This window comes from Rhincodon typus, chromosome 9 (genome assembly GCF_021869965.1).
Source record: "Rhincodon typus isolate 14 chromosome 9, sRhiTyp1.1, whole genome shotgun sequence".
NCBI classification, from domain to species: Eukaryota; Metazoa; Chordata; class Chondrichthyes; order Orectolobiformes; family Rhincodontidae; genus Rhincodon; species Rhincodon typus.
Window position 1 is genome coordinate 78,925,362 of NC_063340.1, and position 20,900 is coordinate 78,946,261.

Genomic DNA, 20,900 nt, shown 5'->3' on the forward strand with positions numbered 1-20,900 from the left:
ATCTTCTTGGAAGTTTGAACCTTGTAGTCCCTTACTGCTGTGCAGAAGTTCATCATCTTTTTGAACATGTTGTTGATCCTTCCAGCCAACACCAACCCCCTGCATATATAAGTGATACAGACATCAGTTAGATCTTTGACCTGCACAGTTATGTAATCCAGGCGGTAGCAAAGCTTTGATCTGAGATGCTTCCATGTGATTTTGTAATTGTTTTTCTGGTGGAAGAGAGTGTGTGTCATAATGAGGCCATGCTGACTATAGCATTTGTTAGCAAGAGGATGTCATTCTTATTGGCACAAATGGAGTGGGAAAAGTCAATGATTCCACATGCATTGGAGTGATGGTCTATTCTGGGCTGGAGTATCCCAAAGGAATGATCTTTTTGTTTCAGATAGCAGTGAAGATTTCATCAATGTCAGAGGTTATGCAGATGACGTGTCATGAGTGTTTCATTTACACAATTGGAGAGCTCTGGTTGTGTATCCAAGATCTTGTCCCAGATGGCAAAACTTACACTAGAGGCACAAAAATCGCTATTGGCCTTTCTAGTAGAATGTGCATTTCTCTGTTTTTTCCTTCAGCAATCCTCTGCAGGAAGGCAGGTTTTCCTAAGGGCAGTGACGTCAATTTGTAGTCTTGATCACCTCAAGTAGTACAACTACAGTTCTTGAGATTATGACGAGTGTTTTAACTTTGCACTTTGTACCATTTGAAGTTTCCTTCAGATAACCATAGAAATGGAGATCCTGCAGGGTGTTGTTCACCAGCCAGGAGAAAGTGGGACAGCTTATTTTCAAGGCATCTTTTCTAGTTTCATCCACATTTGGGGTGAATGAGATATTCTGAAGACAATTCATGTACAATTGCTGTTACCAAAGACACATCTGCCCCTACACAGATGTCTAAAGACGTTTGTGTATCTTTCACTTCTGATTCTTGACTAGGGACTCTCAAGGTCACAATCCCATCCCAATCACAAATTCTCAGTCACCATAGATTTGACAAATGGACCCTAATAGACACCTGTCTATGACTTTGTTTAACATGGAACCTCTGAGTTGCCATCATTGTCCACATGATTTTGATAGGCTGGTGGTCAGATTTCAGAAATATTTCATACCACAGTTACTTTCTTGCAGCTTCTTCATCAAATTAGCAGCTTCAGAATTCTTGTACCTTCACATATGGTGAGACAATAGTCTTTCTTGGCCTATTCTATGATTGAGGACTTCTTGAAATGCTCATTTGGGAAATGGATTCAGTTGGAAGCAACCTGAAAATATCAGTTGTATGAACTAGGTGTGAGAGTTAATTGCAACTGTTGAAAACAATTTGTGGCATGGTGTTATATCTGTATACACATCATTGCTGTAAGGTTTTTGAGTAGATTTGAAGCTCGGGTTGTGGATGCTGTGGTTGGTTCGCTCGCTGAGCTGGCTCATTAGTTCGCAGATATTTCATTACCCTGCTGAGTAACATCAACAAATCTACGAACGGATCAACGGGACCCCCGTGGGGTCACCTATTTCCGGACTAATAGCAGAAGCGATGATCCAGAGACTCGAAAGCGTAGCCCTTCCTTAAATCCAACCCAAACTATGGATCCGATACATGAACGACACTTTCGTCATCATCAAACGGACCAAACTAGAGGAGACATACTAACTAATAAACAACACTCTCACCGGCATCAAATTCACCAGGGAAGAGGAAAAGAATGAACAGCTCCCATTCCTGGATGTCATGGTAGAACGCAGGGCCAATGGGGAATTCCTGATGAAGGTACACAGAAAAGCCACACACACTGACCAAGTACTGAATTTCAACAGTAACCACCTCAACACCCACAAACGAAGTTGAGTGAAAACACTATTTTAAATGAGCAACAACACACTGTAGCAACCCAGAACTACGCCAAAAAGAAGAAGAGTACCTCTACCAAGTATTTAAGGACAACCAACCAACTGGATCCAATGATGCCTATCACACGAACAACATTAGGAAGATGCTGCACGTCCTAACACACTTGTCACGCTACCATACATCAAGAACATTTCCAAACTGACCCCAAGACTCTACGACCATTGGGCATCAGCGTGGCACACAAACCCACGCTAACCCTACGCCAACTGCTAACTCGAACCAAAGACTCCTTTAGCACTATGGACAGAACCAACATGATATACAAATTCCACGCGAGGACTGCGACAAACATTACATTGGACAGACAGGAAGAAATTTGGCCACAAGAATACATGAACACCAAATAGCAACAAAAAGACACGGCCAATGCTCACTCATCTCCACTCACATGGATGAGTTGAACCACTAATTCGATTGGGACAACACCAGGATCCTAGGACAGGCCAAACAGAGAAGCACAGGAATTCCTAGAGCAAAAACAAAGTTGCTGGAAAAGCTCAGCGGGTCTGGCAGCATCTGTGGAGGAGAAAACAGAGTTAACATTTCGGGTCCAGTGACCCTTCCTCAGAACTGGGAATTCCTATAGGCCTGGTTCTCTACCAAGAAGGCCATCAACACATAGAACTAAACCCTTTATATACACCACTGCGAAGGAAAAACAGGAATGAGGTAATCAAATCCAATAGACCCAAGAGTTTAAATACCAGGTGGGAAAACACAACAGCGCTTCATCAGAGGCTGCACTGATGATGTTACCCAGCAGGATAATGAAACGTCTGCGAACCAACGAACCAACTTGGCGAGCGAACGAACCACATCAGAGACTGGTTTGGTGGATCATTAATGCTTCCAACTTATGGCTACAGGAAAGTGCTGAATGGAAGCCCCATTTAGAGCTCGTCAAGGGCTGTGTTGATTAAGAACTAGGACTTCACCTGATAGTTAGAAGCTACAGAATTCATCATTTACAAAGCAAGCCAATAGATTATTTTTAAAAATGCTGGCTGACCATTATGTAATTTATTCAATTGAATATTTCACAATGCCACTTCTGTGCTTGATTGTTTTTGCTTATTGGTAATTGCATTGTATTATTTTACTTCCTTCTGTATTTATTCTCACTTGTCAGTGAATGTAATTGTTAAAATATTTTCTTATTTGTGATATTTTAGAAAAGATCTGTCTGAATCTCAAAAGGAATGTCAACAGCTGGAAGAACGATTAAAGGTTCAAGAATCTTTGCTTGCAATAGACAGTTCAGAACGTGTTTCTGGTCTGTGTGTAAAATGTGCCCAGCACGAGGCAGTTCTGGCCCGGACCCATAATGATCTAGAAACGAAGGCGGTTGAGAGATTAAGGAAGTAAGTACATTTTAAATGATGTGAGGTAGTCATTTCTTTTTGGTTAGCATTTAAATACTAGCATCTGTTGCTGTACATCTGAGAAAATAGCAAATATGTGGAATCAACGATTAGTCTTAGAAACAAAATTTACATAAGACAGTGAGAAATAGGAGCAGGAGTGGGACTCTTAACCTGTCAAGCTTGTACCATTGTTCAATAAGGTAATGGCTGCTCTGCCTCAGCTTCAATTCTTCTTTAATCCTAGCTCCTCATTGCCTTGATATTTCAAAAATCTATCTACCTCGTTAAATAATTCAGTAGCTTCCACAACACTCAGAATTCCAGATGTTCATCCTTCTGGGAGAAGAAATTCCTTCACATCTCAGCTTTAAATGTATATCCCCTTATTCTGAAACTATGTCTCCTAGTTTGACATTCCCCGATTAGTGGAAACACCTTGTCAACATCCATCCTGTAAAGCTCCGTCAGAATCTTGTATGTCTCAATAAAATCACTCCTCATTCCTCTAAACTCTAATGAATAAAAGCCTAAACTGTTCACTAAAAGCAAAATACTGCAGATGCTGGAAATTTGATTTAAAAACAACAAAAATGCTTGAGAAATACAGCACACTGGCAGAATCTGTAGAGAGAGTCCAGAATTACTTCTTCAGAACTGAAGTTTTCCATTTTTATGCCTAATCTGTCTAGAAATCTTGAAGTCAATCCCTTCATCCCAGGATTTAGCCGAGCAAGTCTGCTTTGAGTTGCCTCTTTTAAATACTATCCCCAAAGCTGTACACAGTAGTCCAGGTGTGGCCTTACCAACATCGTGTACATTTGTCACAAGATCTCTAATTTTAAACTCGATCACCTCGCAATAAAGGCCAAAATTCCTTTTGCCTTTTTAATTATTTGCTGCACCTGCATGCTGACTTTTTTTTTCATGCACAAGAATACCCATATATTATTCTGCACTTTATTTGGTGTCTCATTCAATTTAAGTAATCTTCCTTTTGATTCTTCCTACCAAAATGCATGACTTCTCACTTTCCTACATTAAACTCCATCTACCACATTTTTTGCCTGCTCACCCAACTATCTATATCCCTTTGCAGATTCCTCATGTTCTCATTCACAATATGCCCTCCCATGTATTTTTGTATTGTCAGCGAACTTGGACTTATTACACACTGCCACCTCACCCCAGTCATTAATAGACAGTAAATAATTGAAGTCCTAAGATTGATCCATGTGGAACTCCACTAGTTATATTTTTCCAACTGACAAAGACCATTTAGTCCTGTCCCTTCCTGACTCTTCTGTTTGTCAGTCAACCCTTAAGCCATGCTATTCTATTGCTCCCAGTACAATGAGCTACAATCTTGGACAATAATGTGGCATCTTATCAAATATGTTCTGAAACTCCAAATACACTACATCTCCCAGTTTCTCTTTATCAACTCTTCTCGTTATATCCTCTAAGAACAAAGGTAAATTTGTCAAATATCATTTCCCTTTAACTACCATGATGACGCTAATTACATTAAGCTTTTTGAAATAACCTGCTATTTCTTCCTTAATAATTGGCACTAGCATCTTACCAATGACAGATGTTAGGCTAACTGGCCTATAATTTCTTGTTTTCTGCTTTATGTCTCCCTTCCTTCTTGAACAGGGGTGTCACATTAGCAATTCTCCAATCTGCTGGAATCTAGTTAGTTTTGGAATATATTTGAATAGAATATTTTGACCCATGCCTCTGCTATCTCTGCAGAAGTTTCCTTTTTGAAACCTTTGGATGCAGGATATCAGATTAATAATTCCCAAGTTGTATCCTTCATGGGTCTCACACTTCCTTTAGCTACTCTTTTTCTTTTTATATACACATGAAGCTCTTTCTGATTGTTTTTATATTTCTTGCCAATTTACGTTCAAATCAATTTTCTTCCTCTGTAGTAGCTTGTTAATTGTGTGCTGCCAATTTCTTTTCTTAAAAAAAAGCTCAATTCTCTGGCTACCACTAGTTTTTTCACTTTGTATGCCTTAGTTTTTTGGACTGGATGCACTCCTCATTAATCTTTTGTTGACCATGGATGGCTCATCTTTCTCGAGTCCTTCGATTTTGCTGGAATAAATTTTTGCTGTGCTATGAAATATCTGTTTAAATACCTGGCTTGGCTCAGTGACTGACTTGCCCCTTCGTCTATTTTTTCAGCCTGAATTAGACATCTCTTTCTTCATTCCTCTGTAATTGCCCTTTTTTAAGTGAAGACATAGGTTTGAAATCTGAGTTGCTTTCCCTCGAATTGAAATTTGAAATTCTACTCTGTTGTAGCGCTACCTGCTAGAGGATCTTTCACAATGTAATCTCTTATTAATCCTATCTTATTGCACATTACTAGATCTAAAAAAAGCTCTGTTACCGGGTAGAGATGGTAAGAACTGCTGATGCTGGAAATTTCCTGCTCCTCTGGTGCTGCCTGACCTGCTGTGTTCCTCCAGCTCCACACTCTGTTATATCTGTTACTGGGTACGTTCTGCAATGTATGATCTAAGGAAAATCCCTGATGCACTCTACTAATTCTTCTTCCATGTCGTCCTTGCCTATCTGTTTTATCCAGTCAATATGTGATTAAAATAACCCGTGAGTATTATAGTGCTCTTCTTAGATGCTTCCATTATTTCCTGATTTACGCTTTGTGTTACAGTGAGGCAACTCTTCATGGGTCTTTACAGGACCCCCACCCATGACTTTCATTGCTTTGTTATTCTATATTTTCAACAAAACCAATTGCACATCATGATCAAATGCACCAATATCGCTACTCACCAATGCACTGATAACTTTTATTAAACAAAGTTTATCACCTCTCTTTTCCCTTTTTGCTTATGCTTCCAGAAAACCTTTAAACATGAAATTCCCAGACTTAGTCACTGTGCACACCATCTCTGCATTAACAATCAAGTAATACTCATTTATTTTTATTTATGCTGTCAACTCATCTGTTTTCATAAATATACTGCGTGTATTTAGATAGACTCTTAAGCATTGATGATTTTTTACCGCTATTACCACAATGGAACCTTCTTCCCTCCAATATTTGTTTAAATCCCTATCAATAACTCTAGTGTTATACAATCTGCTGGGAACTGGTTCCCAACATGGATCAAATGAAGCCTGTCCCAAAGGAACAGCACTGCAGTTTCCCCAGTACTGTTGCCAGTGCCCCATGAATCAGAACCCATTTCTCCCAAACTAATCTTTTGAGCCACAATTTAATGCAAAAAGAATAATAGAAGTTTGGAGCACTCACCAAAAACGGGATGAATGATAGGCAAATTTGATTCTGAATTTTTTTTTAGTTAGCTAAGGATATCAATAGATGATAAAAAGTGGATTCAAAATTAGCTGTGAACTAATTGGCAGAGCATGGGCCCTGAGAGGTTGAATAGACTTTACCCATTCTGAATATTCCTGTGCTTCTAGCATAGCTACAATTTCTCTAAACTTTGCTATGAAAATATTTTGGATACTTGGATAAACTAAATCATACCTCTGAAGCCTGCATTGTGTTGTGCATCAGAACCTGGATGTAATGTTTAATGATTTCAACTGGTTTCCTGTTTCCCAGGTTCCAAACCGCATAATCAACTTCCCTGCCTTAAAAACCTTGCTTTACACTCCCTCGAAATTTTTTTTCTGTACAGTGCAAATGATAGCTTGAATCCTCTATTTTGGCTGAGGCTGCCATGTGTTCCCTCTCTCCATCAGTGTTCCAGTATTCATTAATGAGTCTGTAATTAGCAGGCCTGTACACTGTGGAATTCTGCTGCTGTTCCCCTTAGCCTTACTTTTTTGTCTCAAAGCTGAGCCCCTCAACCATTCACCTCATCTAACATCTTCCACTATTTTTCAATATCCACCATTGTTTCCGTGAATTGCCCTTGTAGGTTTTCATTGTATGAAAGGTGTGTAACATGAGTTTACTGCACAGATTGTCATCATTGAACTTCAGGGAAGTTACACTTAAAAGATTCTGACTTTATATTTAATAAACATAAATATTCAGTATTTGAGGGGAAATTTGTTACTTTATTTCTTAATTTATAGAATCACTGTTAGTATATTTTGAAAATTTTGATAATTACAAGGTTTCCACAGTCAGCTTTTACAATTACAATTTGCCACTCTCTGTGTCTCTAACAAACGATCTAAAAAAGATTGCTGCTGGGAGGAAAGTATATATTTATATGATGAAATCTCACTTATTACAGAGTTTGTACATAGCTAACTCCTAGAATTGGCAAGTGCAGACTTCAGTTACTGATGTCAAAATGATTGGCTGATGACTTAGAAATGTGCTTGTTTCAAAAAGAAAGCATAAAAGAACATTGACATACCCTTTCAACATACATATAGAGTTAAGTAAAGAATAAGATTATAATTTCTGCATGACTCACCATTAAAGAACTATGCTCACAGACTTTCTGATGGTAGATGACATACTATAAAGAGTAAGAATACAGACAATGCATACATTTTTCACCTATAGTATTGTCCTATAGGTCTTAAATAAAAGAAAAATACTGTGGATACTGACGGTCTCAAATAAAACCAGGAAGTGTTAGGGAAACTTGGCATTTCTGACAGCATTTGTGGAGAGAAAGAAAATTTTAATGTTTTGAGTCCAAACTTTGTTGCTTTAACATTTTGAATTGCACTCATCAGGACAAATGGAAGAGTGCCAATTACAGAATCACATTTGTGCAGCACTTACTAAATAATCCTGATTGTGCTTATAGGCAGACTATGAACCAATTTAAGGTGATCAGTTGAGGTCATGATGTAAGACCGTAAGACTATAAGACATAAGAGCAGAAATTAGGCCATTCGGCCCATCGAGTCTGCTCCGCCATTCAATCATGGCTGATAAGTTCCTCAACCCCATTCTCTCATTTTCTCCCCGTAACCCTTGATCCCCTTGATAATCAAGAACCTATCTATCTCGGTCTTAAATGTACTCAATGACCTGACCTCCACAGCCTTCTGTGACAGTGAATTCCATAGATTTATCACTCTCTGGCTGAAGATGAAGAAGTTTCTCCTTATCTCTGTTCTAAAAGGTCTTCCCTTTACTTTACGGCTGTGCCTTCAGGTCCTAGTCTCTCCTACCAATGGAAGCATCTTCTCAACATCCACTCTGTCCAGGCCATTCAGTATTCTGTAAGTTTCAATTAGATCCCCCATCATCCTTCTGAACTCAAATGAGTATAGTCCCAGAGTCCTCAAACGTTCCTCATATATTAAGCTTCTCATTCCTGGGACCATTCCCGTGAACCTCCTCTGAACCTGATCCAGGGCCAGTACATCCTTCCTGAGATATGGGGCCTAAAACTGCACACAATACTCCAAATGTGGCCTGACCAGAGCCTTATAAAGCCTCAGTAGTACATCCCTGCTTTTATACTCAAGTCCTGTCAAAATAAATGCCAACATTGCATTTGCCTTCCTGACTACTGACTCAACCTGCAAGCTTACCTTGAGAGAATCCTGGACTAGAACTCTTTCCACTTCAGACTTCTGAATTTTCTCCCCATTTAGAAAATAGTCCATGCTTTTATTCTTCTTACCAAAGTGCATGACCTCACACTTTCCCACATTGTACTCCATCTGCCACTCTCCTAACCTGTCCAAATCCTTCTGCAGCCTCCCTGCATCCTCAATACTACCTGTCCCTCCACCTATCTTTATATCATCTGCAAACTTAGCCAGAATGCCCACAGTTCCTTCATCTCGATCATTAATGTATAAAGTGAAAAGTTGTGGTCCCAACACTGAGCCTTGCGGAACACCACTTGTCACCGGCTACCATCCTGAGAAAAAAAAAACAAAAGAACTGCAGATGCCATAAATCAGGAACAAAAACAAAGTTGCTGGAAAAGCTCAGCAGGTCTGGCAGCATCTGTGAGGAGAAAACAGAGTTAACGTTTTGAGTCCGGCGGCTGGGAAAACGTCAGTTTATATGCAGAAAATAGGGAGATGGGTGGGATAGGGAGTAAACGATAGGATAGAGCCCAAAGAGAAAGAAAGACAGTTGGACAGACAAAGGAGTTGCTAACGATCAGGCTGGAAGGGTGAATAGTTATTAATGGGGAAGCTTTGGGATCTAAACTATCGTTTACTCCCTACCCCACCCACCTCCCTATTTTCTGCATATAAACTGACATTTTCCCAGCCACCATCACTTCTGAGGAAGGGTCACCGGACCCGAAACGTTAACTCTGTTTTCTCCTTCACAGATGCTGCCAGGCCTGCTGAGCTTTTCCAGCAACTTTGTTTTTGTACCATCCTGAGAAAGACTGTTTTATCCTCACTCTCTGCTTTCTGCCAGACATCCAATCTTCTATCCATGCCAGCACCTTGCCTCTAACACCATGGGCCCTTATCTTACTCAGCAGCCTCCTGTGTGGCACCTCATCAAAGGCCTTCTTGAATCCAGGTAGATAACATCCATTGGCTCTCCTTGGTCTACCCTACTAGTTACTTCCTCAAAGAATTCTAGCAGATTTGTCAGGCATGACCTCTCCTTGATGAAACCATGTTGAGTTTGCCTTATTTTACCATACACTTCCAAATATTCAGAAATCTCATCCTTCACAATGGACTGCAAAATCTTACCCATGACCAGGTTAGGCTAATCGCCCTGTAATTTTCCGTCTTTTGCCTTACTCCCTTTTTAAACAGGGGTGTCTCATTAGTGATTTTCCAGTCCTCTGGGACCCTCCATGACTCTAGCGATTCCTGAAAGATCACCACCAACACTCCCACTATCTCTTCAGCTGTCTCCTTTAGAACTCTAGGGTGTCGTCCATCTGGTGCAGGTAATTTATCCACCTTTAGGCCAATCAGTTTTACTAGCACCTTTTCCTTGGTGATGGCCACCATACTCAGCTCTGCCCCCAGACTCTCTTGAATTTTTAGGATATTACTCGTGTCTTCCACTGTGAAGACTGACGTGAAGTAATTATTCAGTTCCTCAGCCATTTCCTTGTTCCCCACTACTGTCTCTCCACCGTCATTTTCCAGTGGTCCAATGTCCACTTTTGCCTCTCTTTTGCCCTTTATATATCTAAATAAACTCTTACAGTCTTGATTTATATTACTGGCTAGCTCATTTCCACTTGCTAAAAGTGACTTGCAGGGACCTGTTCTCTGCAATTTAAAAAGACTCACCAAGCCTTGCACCTTTCTTGAATTACCAGCAAATTTGGAAGTCCTTATTTTGTTTTAGCCATGGCTTTGCCATGGAGGAAACAATCAGAGTTGAAACGTCGAATCATCTGTACCCTTTTCTCCTTTTTAATAATTGTAAATGTGTTCATTTGAAATTTTATGTTCTTATGTGTGTTCTAATGATGAAAAGCTTCAGCAACATGTCTGTCTATTTTCAGCAATATAAAAATTATGAAGTCAAAATTCCATAGTGATGCGGTTTGTTTAATCTTGATGAGTTTTAGCTGTTACAGTAATGAAACATGCACAATCATAACCAAATATTCTGAAATATAATGTTGGCTGCATTACAATTGTTGTGTGGAAGCATTTGACTGAAGTCATTACATGGCTTGGTAAATACATAATTTCGAAAAAATCTGAAGCAATTTTTTTATACTATTATAACTTTGTTCTTGTAAATGGAGAAATAAATATTTGTTCACAACCCAAAGCCTACTACTTACTGTTAGAACATGAAATGATCTTTGCATGCATTATTAATCAGAGCTAAATAGGTAATCATTTCTCAAGAGCCTGCACAGTTGGTTAATGTGGAAAATGAGAAAAGTCTCACTGGTGCAGTATGGGTGGTCATTTGAGGATGTGATTAATGTGCATTGTTAAACCAGAATAGATATGACTTTAGAGTCAGGCATCTTGCTTATTTTGTATCTGATCAAGTAGTTGTTTGATGCTCATGCTGAGTTCCTAAAGTGGAAAACTATGTTCCCAGATGTCAGCACTGATTTAATAGCAGCAGGGATAGTACTACCTTGGGATATTGCTGGCTCACTAATGTTAAAGGTGAAAGTTAGGACCCTGATTGTCTATGTTTAAGTTTTGATTAAGTCATGAGATTCCCCCATGTTGAAGAAACTGACCAGAGTTATCAAAACAAGTCAGAGTGAATTAAATTTAAATATGCTAATCAGTCCTACGTCTAACCTATGTCACATAAACATTTTGTACAGTTTGACCATGGAATTGTGCCAAAAATGCTTAAAAAAAGAGCAGTGCCATGGCGCTGACATAGGTCTGGCTACTGAATGGAACGGACTAAACTCTTGAAAGACCTTGTAAATACTGTGATTTAATGAACCATGTGTGCAGAAGTTCTGTCATTACAAATATCTTTCTGAATCGCGATTTGTTTATGTAGATCACAGAAGTGACTAATCCCTAAAACTAATCCCTCGCACACTTCATTCACCATTGTCTGACATCCGCCTCCTATCAAGTGCCAGCTGATTCCTCCATATCAACTGTTTCCTTATGCACTTCCAAGTTTTAACTGAAATACGCATTGCCATCAGCTTCCTGAGAAGCTTAACATGTGCAAATTTTTGTAAGGATCTCTGGGAATTTAGTTATTAATCCAGGAGATTACACCAGTTTTTCTTTCACTGTTGTTACAAGTAGCATATCTATCAAATACTTTAATTTGAAACAAATTACAGCACCTGTTCCTATCAGACTTCGTTGACAATGAATTATCCCTCATTGGTGTAAAGGGTTGAAACTATCAAAGATATCCAGAAGCTTCAAATAAAGGCTTCAAAGCTCTTGAAGCCATTGAAATGACATTTTTAGGGAGCTCTCAAAGGTATCGTTGAATATCTCAAAGTTATTAATTGATATGAAATACAAAATGCAACCCACATGTTGAAAAATACAATAAAATATGAAAGCAATTAAGTTAATGACAAATAATCTGACTTTATTAATCGTTTCAATGGAAAAAAATCCACATGGCTTAAAAACTGTGGAAAGAATAGTTATGAAAACTATAAAAATTGTGCAAACGTGAGAACTATAAAATCAATAACAAACATCATAAATACAATAAGCTATAAAAATGATAACCCAAGAATGTTCCAAATCAATACAAGAATCATAAAAAGCATCTGAGCTCCAAGCCCCGTCAGCTGTGTTAAAGCTGCATACCTCCAATTATATAACTGAAATCAGTGTGTTCCTTGATAGCTGACCATCTTTCATTTGTGCAGCAACTATTAATAGTGTATTTGAGTTCCAATTTGCTTGTCACTGGCACTCAGTTTGTTCAGTCAGCTTACTACAAGACATGGGGGATCAATTGGCCATTCGACCTATCAAGTTTGTACCACCATTCATTGAGATTGTGGCTGAACTGATTCAGCTTTCTTCTTTTCTTCCACTATTTCTTCACTTTTCTCCATAACCTTTGATTCCATTGCTGATTAAAAATCTGTCTGTCTCAGACTTGAATCAGTCTCTCCAGCCTCTGCAGCCCTCTGTACTAAACTATTCCACTGATTCACCACCCTTTCAGAGAAGACAAGGTTTTGTCTTATTTAATAACGTTTCGATAAAGTTATGTCTCATTCTTCTAAACTCCAATGAGTAAAATCCCAACCTACTCAACCTCTCCCCATAAAAAAATCCCTCATACCTGTGATCAACCTAGTGAACCTTCTCTAGACTGCCGCCAAAGCCAATATATCTTTCCTTGCGTAAGAGGGCCAAAACTCTTCACAGTATTCGGGATGTAGCCTAAATAGTGCCTTTTATAGTTTTTAGCAAGTCCTTTTTTTGAATACTCCATTCCCTTTGAAATAATAACCAACATCCATTAGCCTTCCCTATTACCTGCTGAACGTGTATGTTAGATTTTTGATATTCAGGCATGAGAATTCCCAAATTCCTTCATTGCTACAACTTCCTGTATTTACCTCAGTTTAAATAATATTCATCCCCTCTAATCTTCCTGCAAAATTGAATAACCTCACATTTCCCACATTATATTCCATCGACCAAGTTTGTTCCACTCACTGAACCTGACTGTATCCCTCTGTGATGTACTTGTATCATCCTCACCACATGTCTTCTCACTTTATTTTATGTCAACTGCGAACTTGATATTTCGTTCATTTCTGCCATCCAAGTCATTGGTAAAGAATTGTGGTCCCAGCACTGATCCATGGTGCACACCATTGGTTACAGGTTGCCATCCTGAAAATGCCCCCCTTATCCCAGCTCTCCATCTTCTATTAGCCAATCCGCAGTACTATACTACCTCCAATACCATAGGCTCTTATTTTATTAATAAGTCTAAAGTGTGGTACTTTATCAATGCTTTCTGAAAATCCAATTCTATTGCATCCACTGGGTTTCTCTTTACTTATCCTTCTTGTTATATCTTAAGACAATATTTGCCTCATAGAAGAGATTACAATCCATTTGTTAATCAAATTAAAGGACTTGAAGGATTTTAGGGCAAACTCAACACTGACTACATTTTGTGGTGAATAAGAGAATTATGGAAAGTCCTGTGGAATGCTGAGATTAGTCATCAGCAATCACTAGCTAAGGTGTATGATTATCCGCCTAGGAAATTTCATGTCACTGGTCATGGCTTTTGTGTTTCCTTGTGTGGCTGATGAGCCTGATGCTCGAGCCATATTTCTGACCACACATTTAGCAGGTGTTTCCAGGAGGTGAAGCCTTGATATTGCTGGTATTCCTTCCTTACATTCATTTATCGTATCTCTTCTCACTAACGGGTGCTCTCAAAAATATGTTCCTTCATACAGAGTGTTCCTCCAAATCGGTTTCTTCTGAGCAAGGAACTCTCAGCTGTTGATGTCTATGTTGCATTTCTTGAAGAAGTCTATGAAGTGCTTCCTTATTCTTCCTCTCAGTTAAGTGCCTTAATTGAGCTGCGCAAAGATTTGCTTTCGCATTTGGAACCTCCAGCATGCTCAGTACGTGCCCAGCCTGATGAAGCTTGTTTTGGATGATCATGGCCTCGATGCTGGTACAATTGGTAACTTCAAGGACACTGATGTTAACATGCTTGTCCTGTCAGCTATTGTGAAGAATCTATGTCTAACAGCAGTGGTGATACTTCTCCAGGACTTCTCCAAGCCTATATGTAGTCCAAGTCTTGGAGCCATACAGGAGAGTCCGAATGACGACTGCGATGAATAGACCAGTCTTGCCATGGAACAGATTGGTAAAGGATTTGAGTCCTACTGAGGTTGAAACTAATTCATGAGGACAGTCTGCACTCAGACCTGGGACATTACAATTGTCAGTTATCTGCTTAAGCTGCACACATTCAGAGGAGATGTCTGACCGCAGTCCGGGAAGTGAGTAACAGTCAGGTGGAGAACTGTAAATACGCAGTCATGGGCCTGATTAGTCATGTCTAGGGGCTGCTCATCAGAGATGGTTAGATGCCTAGGGGTTGGTCCATTTATCATTCAAGAGGATTCTGGGGGGTGGCCTGTTGGGGTGGGGCTGGTAGAATCTTTGCCAAAAATGAGTGGGGAGTCTAAGGTGGGTGGGGTGAGGCAAGTAAACAAAGGCATTCACAGAGATAGGGACAAGGATAGTGCTGGGGGTCTCGAGGCATATGAAAGAATGTGGAACAGCTTTGGAGGCACATACTGACACAGGATGGGTGTTATTGGCAGTGACTACCTGTTGCCTCCACAAGGTGATTATAAAGGAGCAGGGTGTGTGGAATTCAGAGGGCAGGGGAGACAGGGAAGACAGTTGGATGCCAAGTTCAACATGGTGGGTGCAGAGAATGGGTGGAAATGGGCTGTCCAGGTAGAGTGAGGTAAAAGTGGATACAGAGGCTGGGGTGAACAGTGGAGGTTGTGGTTGGGGTGGGGGCAGTAGGGGCTATCAGATGACCAGGCAGAGCCTGGTGCTAACTGTGTCAACTATGAGTTGTGTTCCCTGCCATCACTTACCATTCTCCAAATTTGAAACACAACTAGTTAATGGCTGGGACGATGTCCAGGATGAGTAGAATAAATATCAGGTGAACGCGTGGGATCTACATCTGTGGAATGCTGGGACATTGAAGCGTTATGTGCATGAAGCAGTCATTTGCAAACTCCAGCTACATTTAATTTTCAGTCAATTCATCATCCATTTGCTATGTCCATGCACAGTAAGGGTGCTTTGGGGTCAGATGCTGGTCAAAGGCAATTTGCTTACAAATTGAACACTGGCATCTCAAAGATGCTGAAGTAAGCAGCAACGACTTAAAAAGAGGTTAATGCTGGCCAAAGGCAAACCATTATTTGTGCAACTTCCAATAGTGCTGTGGGAGGCACGGACCGCTGTTTCATCAGTGTCATGTAAGTTTAATGATGGTCTGTACTGAGTGTCATGAAAAGCTGAGTGGTATGGGTCTGCAATGGGAAGATTATTAGAGCACAGCACATTCTCCATTTTGACGTAATATGCTGATCACTGAGCAAGCAAGGCACCTTCACCAAGTTGCTGCACGTGCTGAGGCTGAAGTTGAATGAATGATAGAGACCTTGTTGTTGAAGTGCACTATTTGGAGAAGTTTGTTCAGCCCTCATCAGCAGGATATGCCACCAATGATCTTCTGAGACTTAAGAACCTCTTACACTCCTTGTGTTCTCAATGTAGGTCATTTCTATTGAGAGTCCTTGCTGTGTCTGTTTTCCAAGGAGGTGAAGTAGGATGCAGGAAGACCAGGGCTGGAAGCAGGATGCTTGGGGTCCACAGAAGGCTCCAAGCTTATTGGCCTTGACTTCCTTTCTGCTGGGGATGGGTAAGGCCCAGTGTTGATGCAAGCTCCACATGTCTTGGGACATTGCGACAGAACTCTCCCAGGTGCTGGAACACGACCTGAAAGCTGTGAGAGTTGGAGGCCGTCCTCTCCCAGTGGCTATGAACATTACAGCTGCTTTGAACCTGTGTGATTGGCTTCTTCCAAGGAGTGACAGGTGACCTGTGTAGGACCCCTCCATCACACATCAGAATGGTGACCAATGTCACTTGTGCAAGATCATACCAGGTCATCATGTTTCCCAATGACCAGGTCAGTGCTACAGCCTGGGCAGTAGAATTCAGGAACGTAGATAGCTTCCCACAGATGCGGGGTGCCATCACTAGCAGAAATGTGACACTGAGAGGGCCAAATCACAATGCTGAGGAATTCATCAATAAGAGAGGTTTAGTAAGGTTTCATTCAACTAACGTTCAGGTGATCTATGATCACTGTTACCACTTCCTATAGGTGACACAACTCCTACATTCTGGAGCATTGTCATGTACCTGGTGCATTTAAGGATCCAGGTGCTTGACAAGTTTGGTTCCTAGGACATGCGAGATACTCACTTCAACCATGTTTGCGATGCTGTTGCACAACTCTTTGACTGATACAGAGCACGGGTACAATACTGCCCGTGTTTTGACCAGGGCTGTGGTGGAGCAGATGATTGTGGTGTGAGGCGGGGTTTTTCCAGTAGAATCTACACAGTGTTGTATCACCCTAGCTTGCAGTGCTTTTCACACGTGCAGCTGGCAACAAAATAATGTGCTGGATGCTGAGGAACTGGGTGAACAGGAGCAGACCTCCAAGGAGGAGGACAAGGACAAAGGGGACAAAGAAGCTCTCCTTTCCATGACTAACATTAGGCTACATTAGGTGCTACAATCCAGACAGGACCTGATTGTCATATGTTTCCTGTAGGTGGGAGCTGGGTACACCAGACCATCAATGACTGTAGACTAGTTATTGGTTATGATGCCAGCATTTTGTATTCATTGTGGGGTAACCTGCAGCCTCTATTTTAGCTTGTGTTCGCTTTTGGTGGTTCTGAATAATGGTTCATGTTTGGACTAGTCCATTTGCTTACATGTATATGATGTTCTTCAAATGGACAATGACCAGATGCGGGTCAATAGTGATCATTTGGGACAGAGTGGCAATGACATACAGAGGATGATTAGATGGGATGTAGCTATGGACAAGGAAACTGGTGCTTTAACAGCGACAAGGGTGAGAGAATGGTATTAAACGAGGGAGTGTCAGTTATATCAACAATGTACCATGAGCAGCGTGGCTTTGTGGCTACTGTGCCATTATGTGACCAGTGAGGGACAACATCAGATTGCCAATGTTTTTCTGGGTGCACAGCATCCTTTTAGAGATGGCATAGGTGCAAAAAATGCTGATTTTTTGGCAGATATCCGGTGAGTGGCGAGTTGCTCTGGGAACAGTGTGTGGTATAATGGAAATAGGATCAGACATGAGGGATGCCAGCGGACAGAGTAGATAGTTAATGAGACAGATTTGGTAAGATACAATGAGGAATCTCGCTGAACCTTATCCAAGTATCACTTGCAAAAACTTGATTACTTAGCCAAAAAAAATTAGATCTAATCCTTACTTATCCATTTTGGTTGGCTAAATGCACTGAAGGAAATCAAATGATGATAACCTGCAGCTGTTTGACCGCTGTGATACTACATTTGATACAATGATATCCGGTGATAATCACTTGGGATGCATTTTATAGCTATGTGATTGCTGTTTGGTGCAATTGATATGAATATCTCAATGATTGTATTTTAGTACTGAGATCAAATAATGCCTGAAAAGTTGTTTTTAAAAGAGAACAAAATATGTTGAAACAAAGGATGTTACAAGATGGCAAACCTTTCTGGTAGAGCTTTAAAGATTATTATTAAATGAGCATGGAACCAACGTTGCTCTTCACTGACTTCTTTTCAAAAGGAGAGAGAGAACTCTAGCTTGCTTCAAGGAGAAGCATTTACTACTCCTTTTCATTTTTTGAAAATTAATTTGACTCTGAATTGTGAAAATTTGTCTGAGCATGCTCTTAGAAGTGTTTTCTTCATTTTAACAGATCTATCATGAGTTAAAATGACTCCGTAATAAGGATGCCATTTGTTTGCTTATTGTAGAGAACGAGATGACTTGATGAATATGCTGGCGACTTTGCGAACCAATATAAATGAAATGCAGGCCAGGGAAGACTCTGCATGTCGGCAAGTGAAACAAGCTACGGAAGTAGCAGAAGAAGCCAATTTGGAAAAAATACAGGTATTAAGAAGATAAAGTAGGCATAATTCAATAGATAAAAACTCCATTGTTCTAAAATTGAAAAGGCTGGAAATATTCACCAGGTTTGGCAGCGTCTGAAATGAGAAACAGAGCAACCGTTTCAGCTAATTGACCTTTAATCAGAATTGTTGTACCTAATTTGAGTGTGTCATGGGAAGTGCAAAGAAATAAAGACTTGTACTTTATAGTGCCTTTCACAATGTCTGACTCAACAAAATATTAAACAATATGATCTGATAATTTAGAGCAAATATATCTGCATATACAATATTATTACATGTTTCACATTAGTTAAATTATATAGTTATTTCTATTTAAATAGAAAATAAAAACTTTTTAAAAAATTACTTTAATTTCTTCCTTTTGTAAAAGCTCAAGGGCATTAATTTACTTATGAGGAAAATGTAATTGGGAACAATAGGCTCCCCATGCTGTAAGTATTTTTAAAAAAGAACCAATTAACTTGTCAACACTTTTCTCCTGTAACAAATAAAAACAGAAATTGCTGGAAAATCTCAGCAGGTCTCGCAACATCGGTGAAGTGAATATAGCACTAATGTTTTGAGTCCAGACCTTGGGTTCTGAAGGAGGGCCGTTGGACTTGTAATGTTAACTATGTTTTCTCATCACAGATGCTGTCAGACCTGCTGAGTTTCTCCAGCAATTATTGTTTGCATTTCTGATTTCCAGCATCTGCAGGTCTTTATTTTATTTCACTTTGGAGTCTGACTTGTGGAGTATTATCATCAGCTGGGATCACAACAAAAGTAAAGGGTGATGAATGTTATTTCATTGTTTCATGAGCCAGCAAGAAAAAAAAAACACCATTCAAAGGGACCTCACAATTCAGGTAGACATTTAAAAAGCTTCTTTTCAAAGGTGTTGGTAGGAACATTGAGTTTTGTTTGGCACAATTCATTGCTAAAGCAGTGTTCATAAATTCAATTATTCAAAAAGCAGGAATACTGAAAGGTGCAAGACTTGAATGGAGAAAAAAAGGCATAGTCTTGACGTCTCTACCTCATTTTCCTCCGGTAAGACACTTCTTCAGATCTACCACTTTAACCAAGTGCCTTGGGACGTCTTATAATGTTCAGGAAACTGTTGTTGTTATGAACAGCAGTATCATTTTGAGCTACACCACTATTATTTCACACTACAAAACATGATACTTTTTTCCTTTGGATTACATTACTGTACCCATTTCATATTACAATATTACTGTAATTTAACTGTAAACTTTTCTGTATAGTGTTTGGGAACTTTAACCCAGTTTTTCAAATGGACCTCACATGAAACTATGATCTGGCTCTATTCCCAAACTTATGTACAATGAAACAGCTTGTCTTGTTCTGTTTAGTTTCAAAGGACAGTTTGATTTTCCTTTTCTCTAGGCTCTGGTCCATTGTGAGCAGCTGAAGAATGAGATGTTGCGTCAGAAAGAACGGCTAGAAAGGGAGTTCGCTTCTCAGCAAGAAAAGATCGCAATTGCGAAGAAAGCTATGCATGAAGAAATGAGGAAGGAAAGAGAAGCATTGGCATCAAAGGTACAAAAGGAGAATGATGCTGTTTTACTTGTTTAAAAAAATTACTGTTTGCTCAACACACAATGATAGTGCTTCCAGAAAAATGGAATTAAGTCTTTTTAATCACTTTTTGTAGAAACTGGATCGTCATTCAAACATCTGATATTAAAAGTTGAAGCTATGAGATGATAGAAAATTCTGTATGTCAGTTATCATTTGAAATATTACTGATGTTGTTTCTGTCACGGCCAGTAGGTGGGGATGGTGGATGGTAAAGTGGTACTCAGTTCTGTGGAGCAATCTTGATAGTACATTTGTCAGAAAAACTGTTGAACAGTGGACATAACTAATTTTATTGCAACAAACTCCTGCAGCTTTGAAACAACATGACCCATTGTTATAAGATTGATATTGGTACATACATTATGTTTCCTAACCAAATTACAGATTTAACTCTTTTTAAAAAAAAAAGATTTTTTCTTACTCAGGCTCATTGACTTCCTGTTGATTTTGGTAAGGCTTGAGAACTTTAAGCTTGTTCTCAAGCTGGTGTTGACTATTTCAGCTATATTTTGAATTAATAGAATGGATTCTGTACTATCTCTCTCTACTTCAGAAATGTTTAATCCTGTCATATTTTCCTATTCACAATGTAATGTTCTGAACATAAGTCTCTTATCCCATGAAGTAAAAGTTGCATTTTTATGCCCTTGTGTACCACTTTCATATTGTGATGTTCTGAGAGAGGGAAGAGAAAGCAAATGCTTCTTTCTTCCCCTAGATTCTTATCCAACTTTATACTGGCTGCCTCCATTAGGAATTGCAAATAATCCTAAAACAATCCACCTTAGGTTTGTGAGATAGTAGGAACTGCAGATGCTGGAGAATCTGAGATAACAAGGTGTAGAGCTGGATGAACACAGCAGG

At 39.7% G+C, this 20,900-nt stretch overlaps 1 protein-coding gene across 1 annotated transcript in view; it reads left to right on the plus strand.

Moving 5' to 3' along the window:
* sdccag8 (SHH signaling and ciliogenesis regulator sdccag8) overlaps nucleotides 1-20,900 on the plus strand; it is a 202,856-nt gene that overhangs the window by 23,098 nt on the left and 158,858 nt on the right. Inside the window, exons 4-6 of the mRNA XM_020537248.2 lie at nucleotides 3,096-3,284; nucleotides 18,288-18,426; nucleotides 19,842-19,994. Of these exons, the coding sequence (XP_020392837.2) occupies nucleotides 3,096-3,284; nucleotides 18,288-18,426; nucleotides 19,842-19,994 (481 nt within the window). The remainder of the gene's footprint in view (nucleotides 1-3,095; nucleotides 3,285-18,287; nucleotides 18,427-19,841; nucleotides 19,995-20,900) is intronic.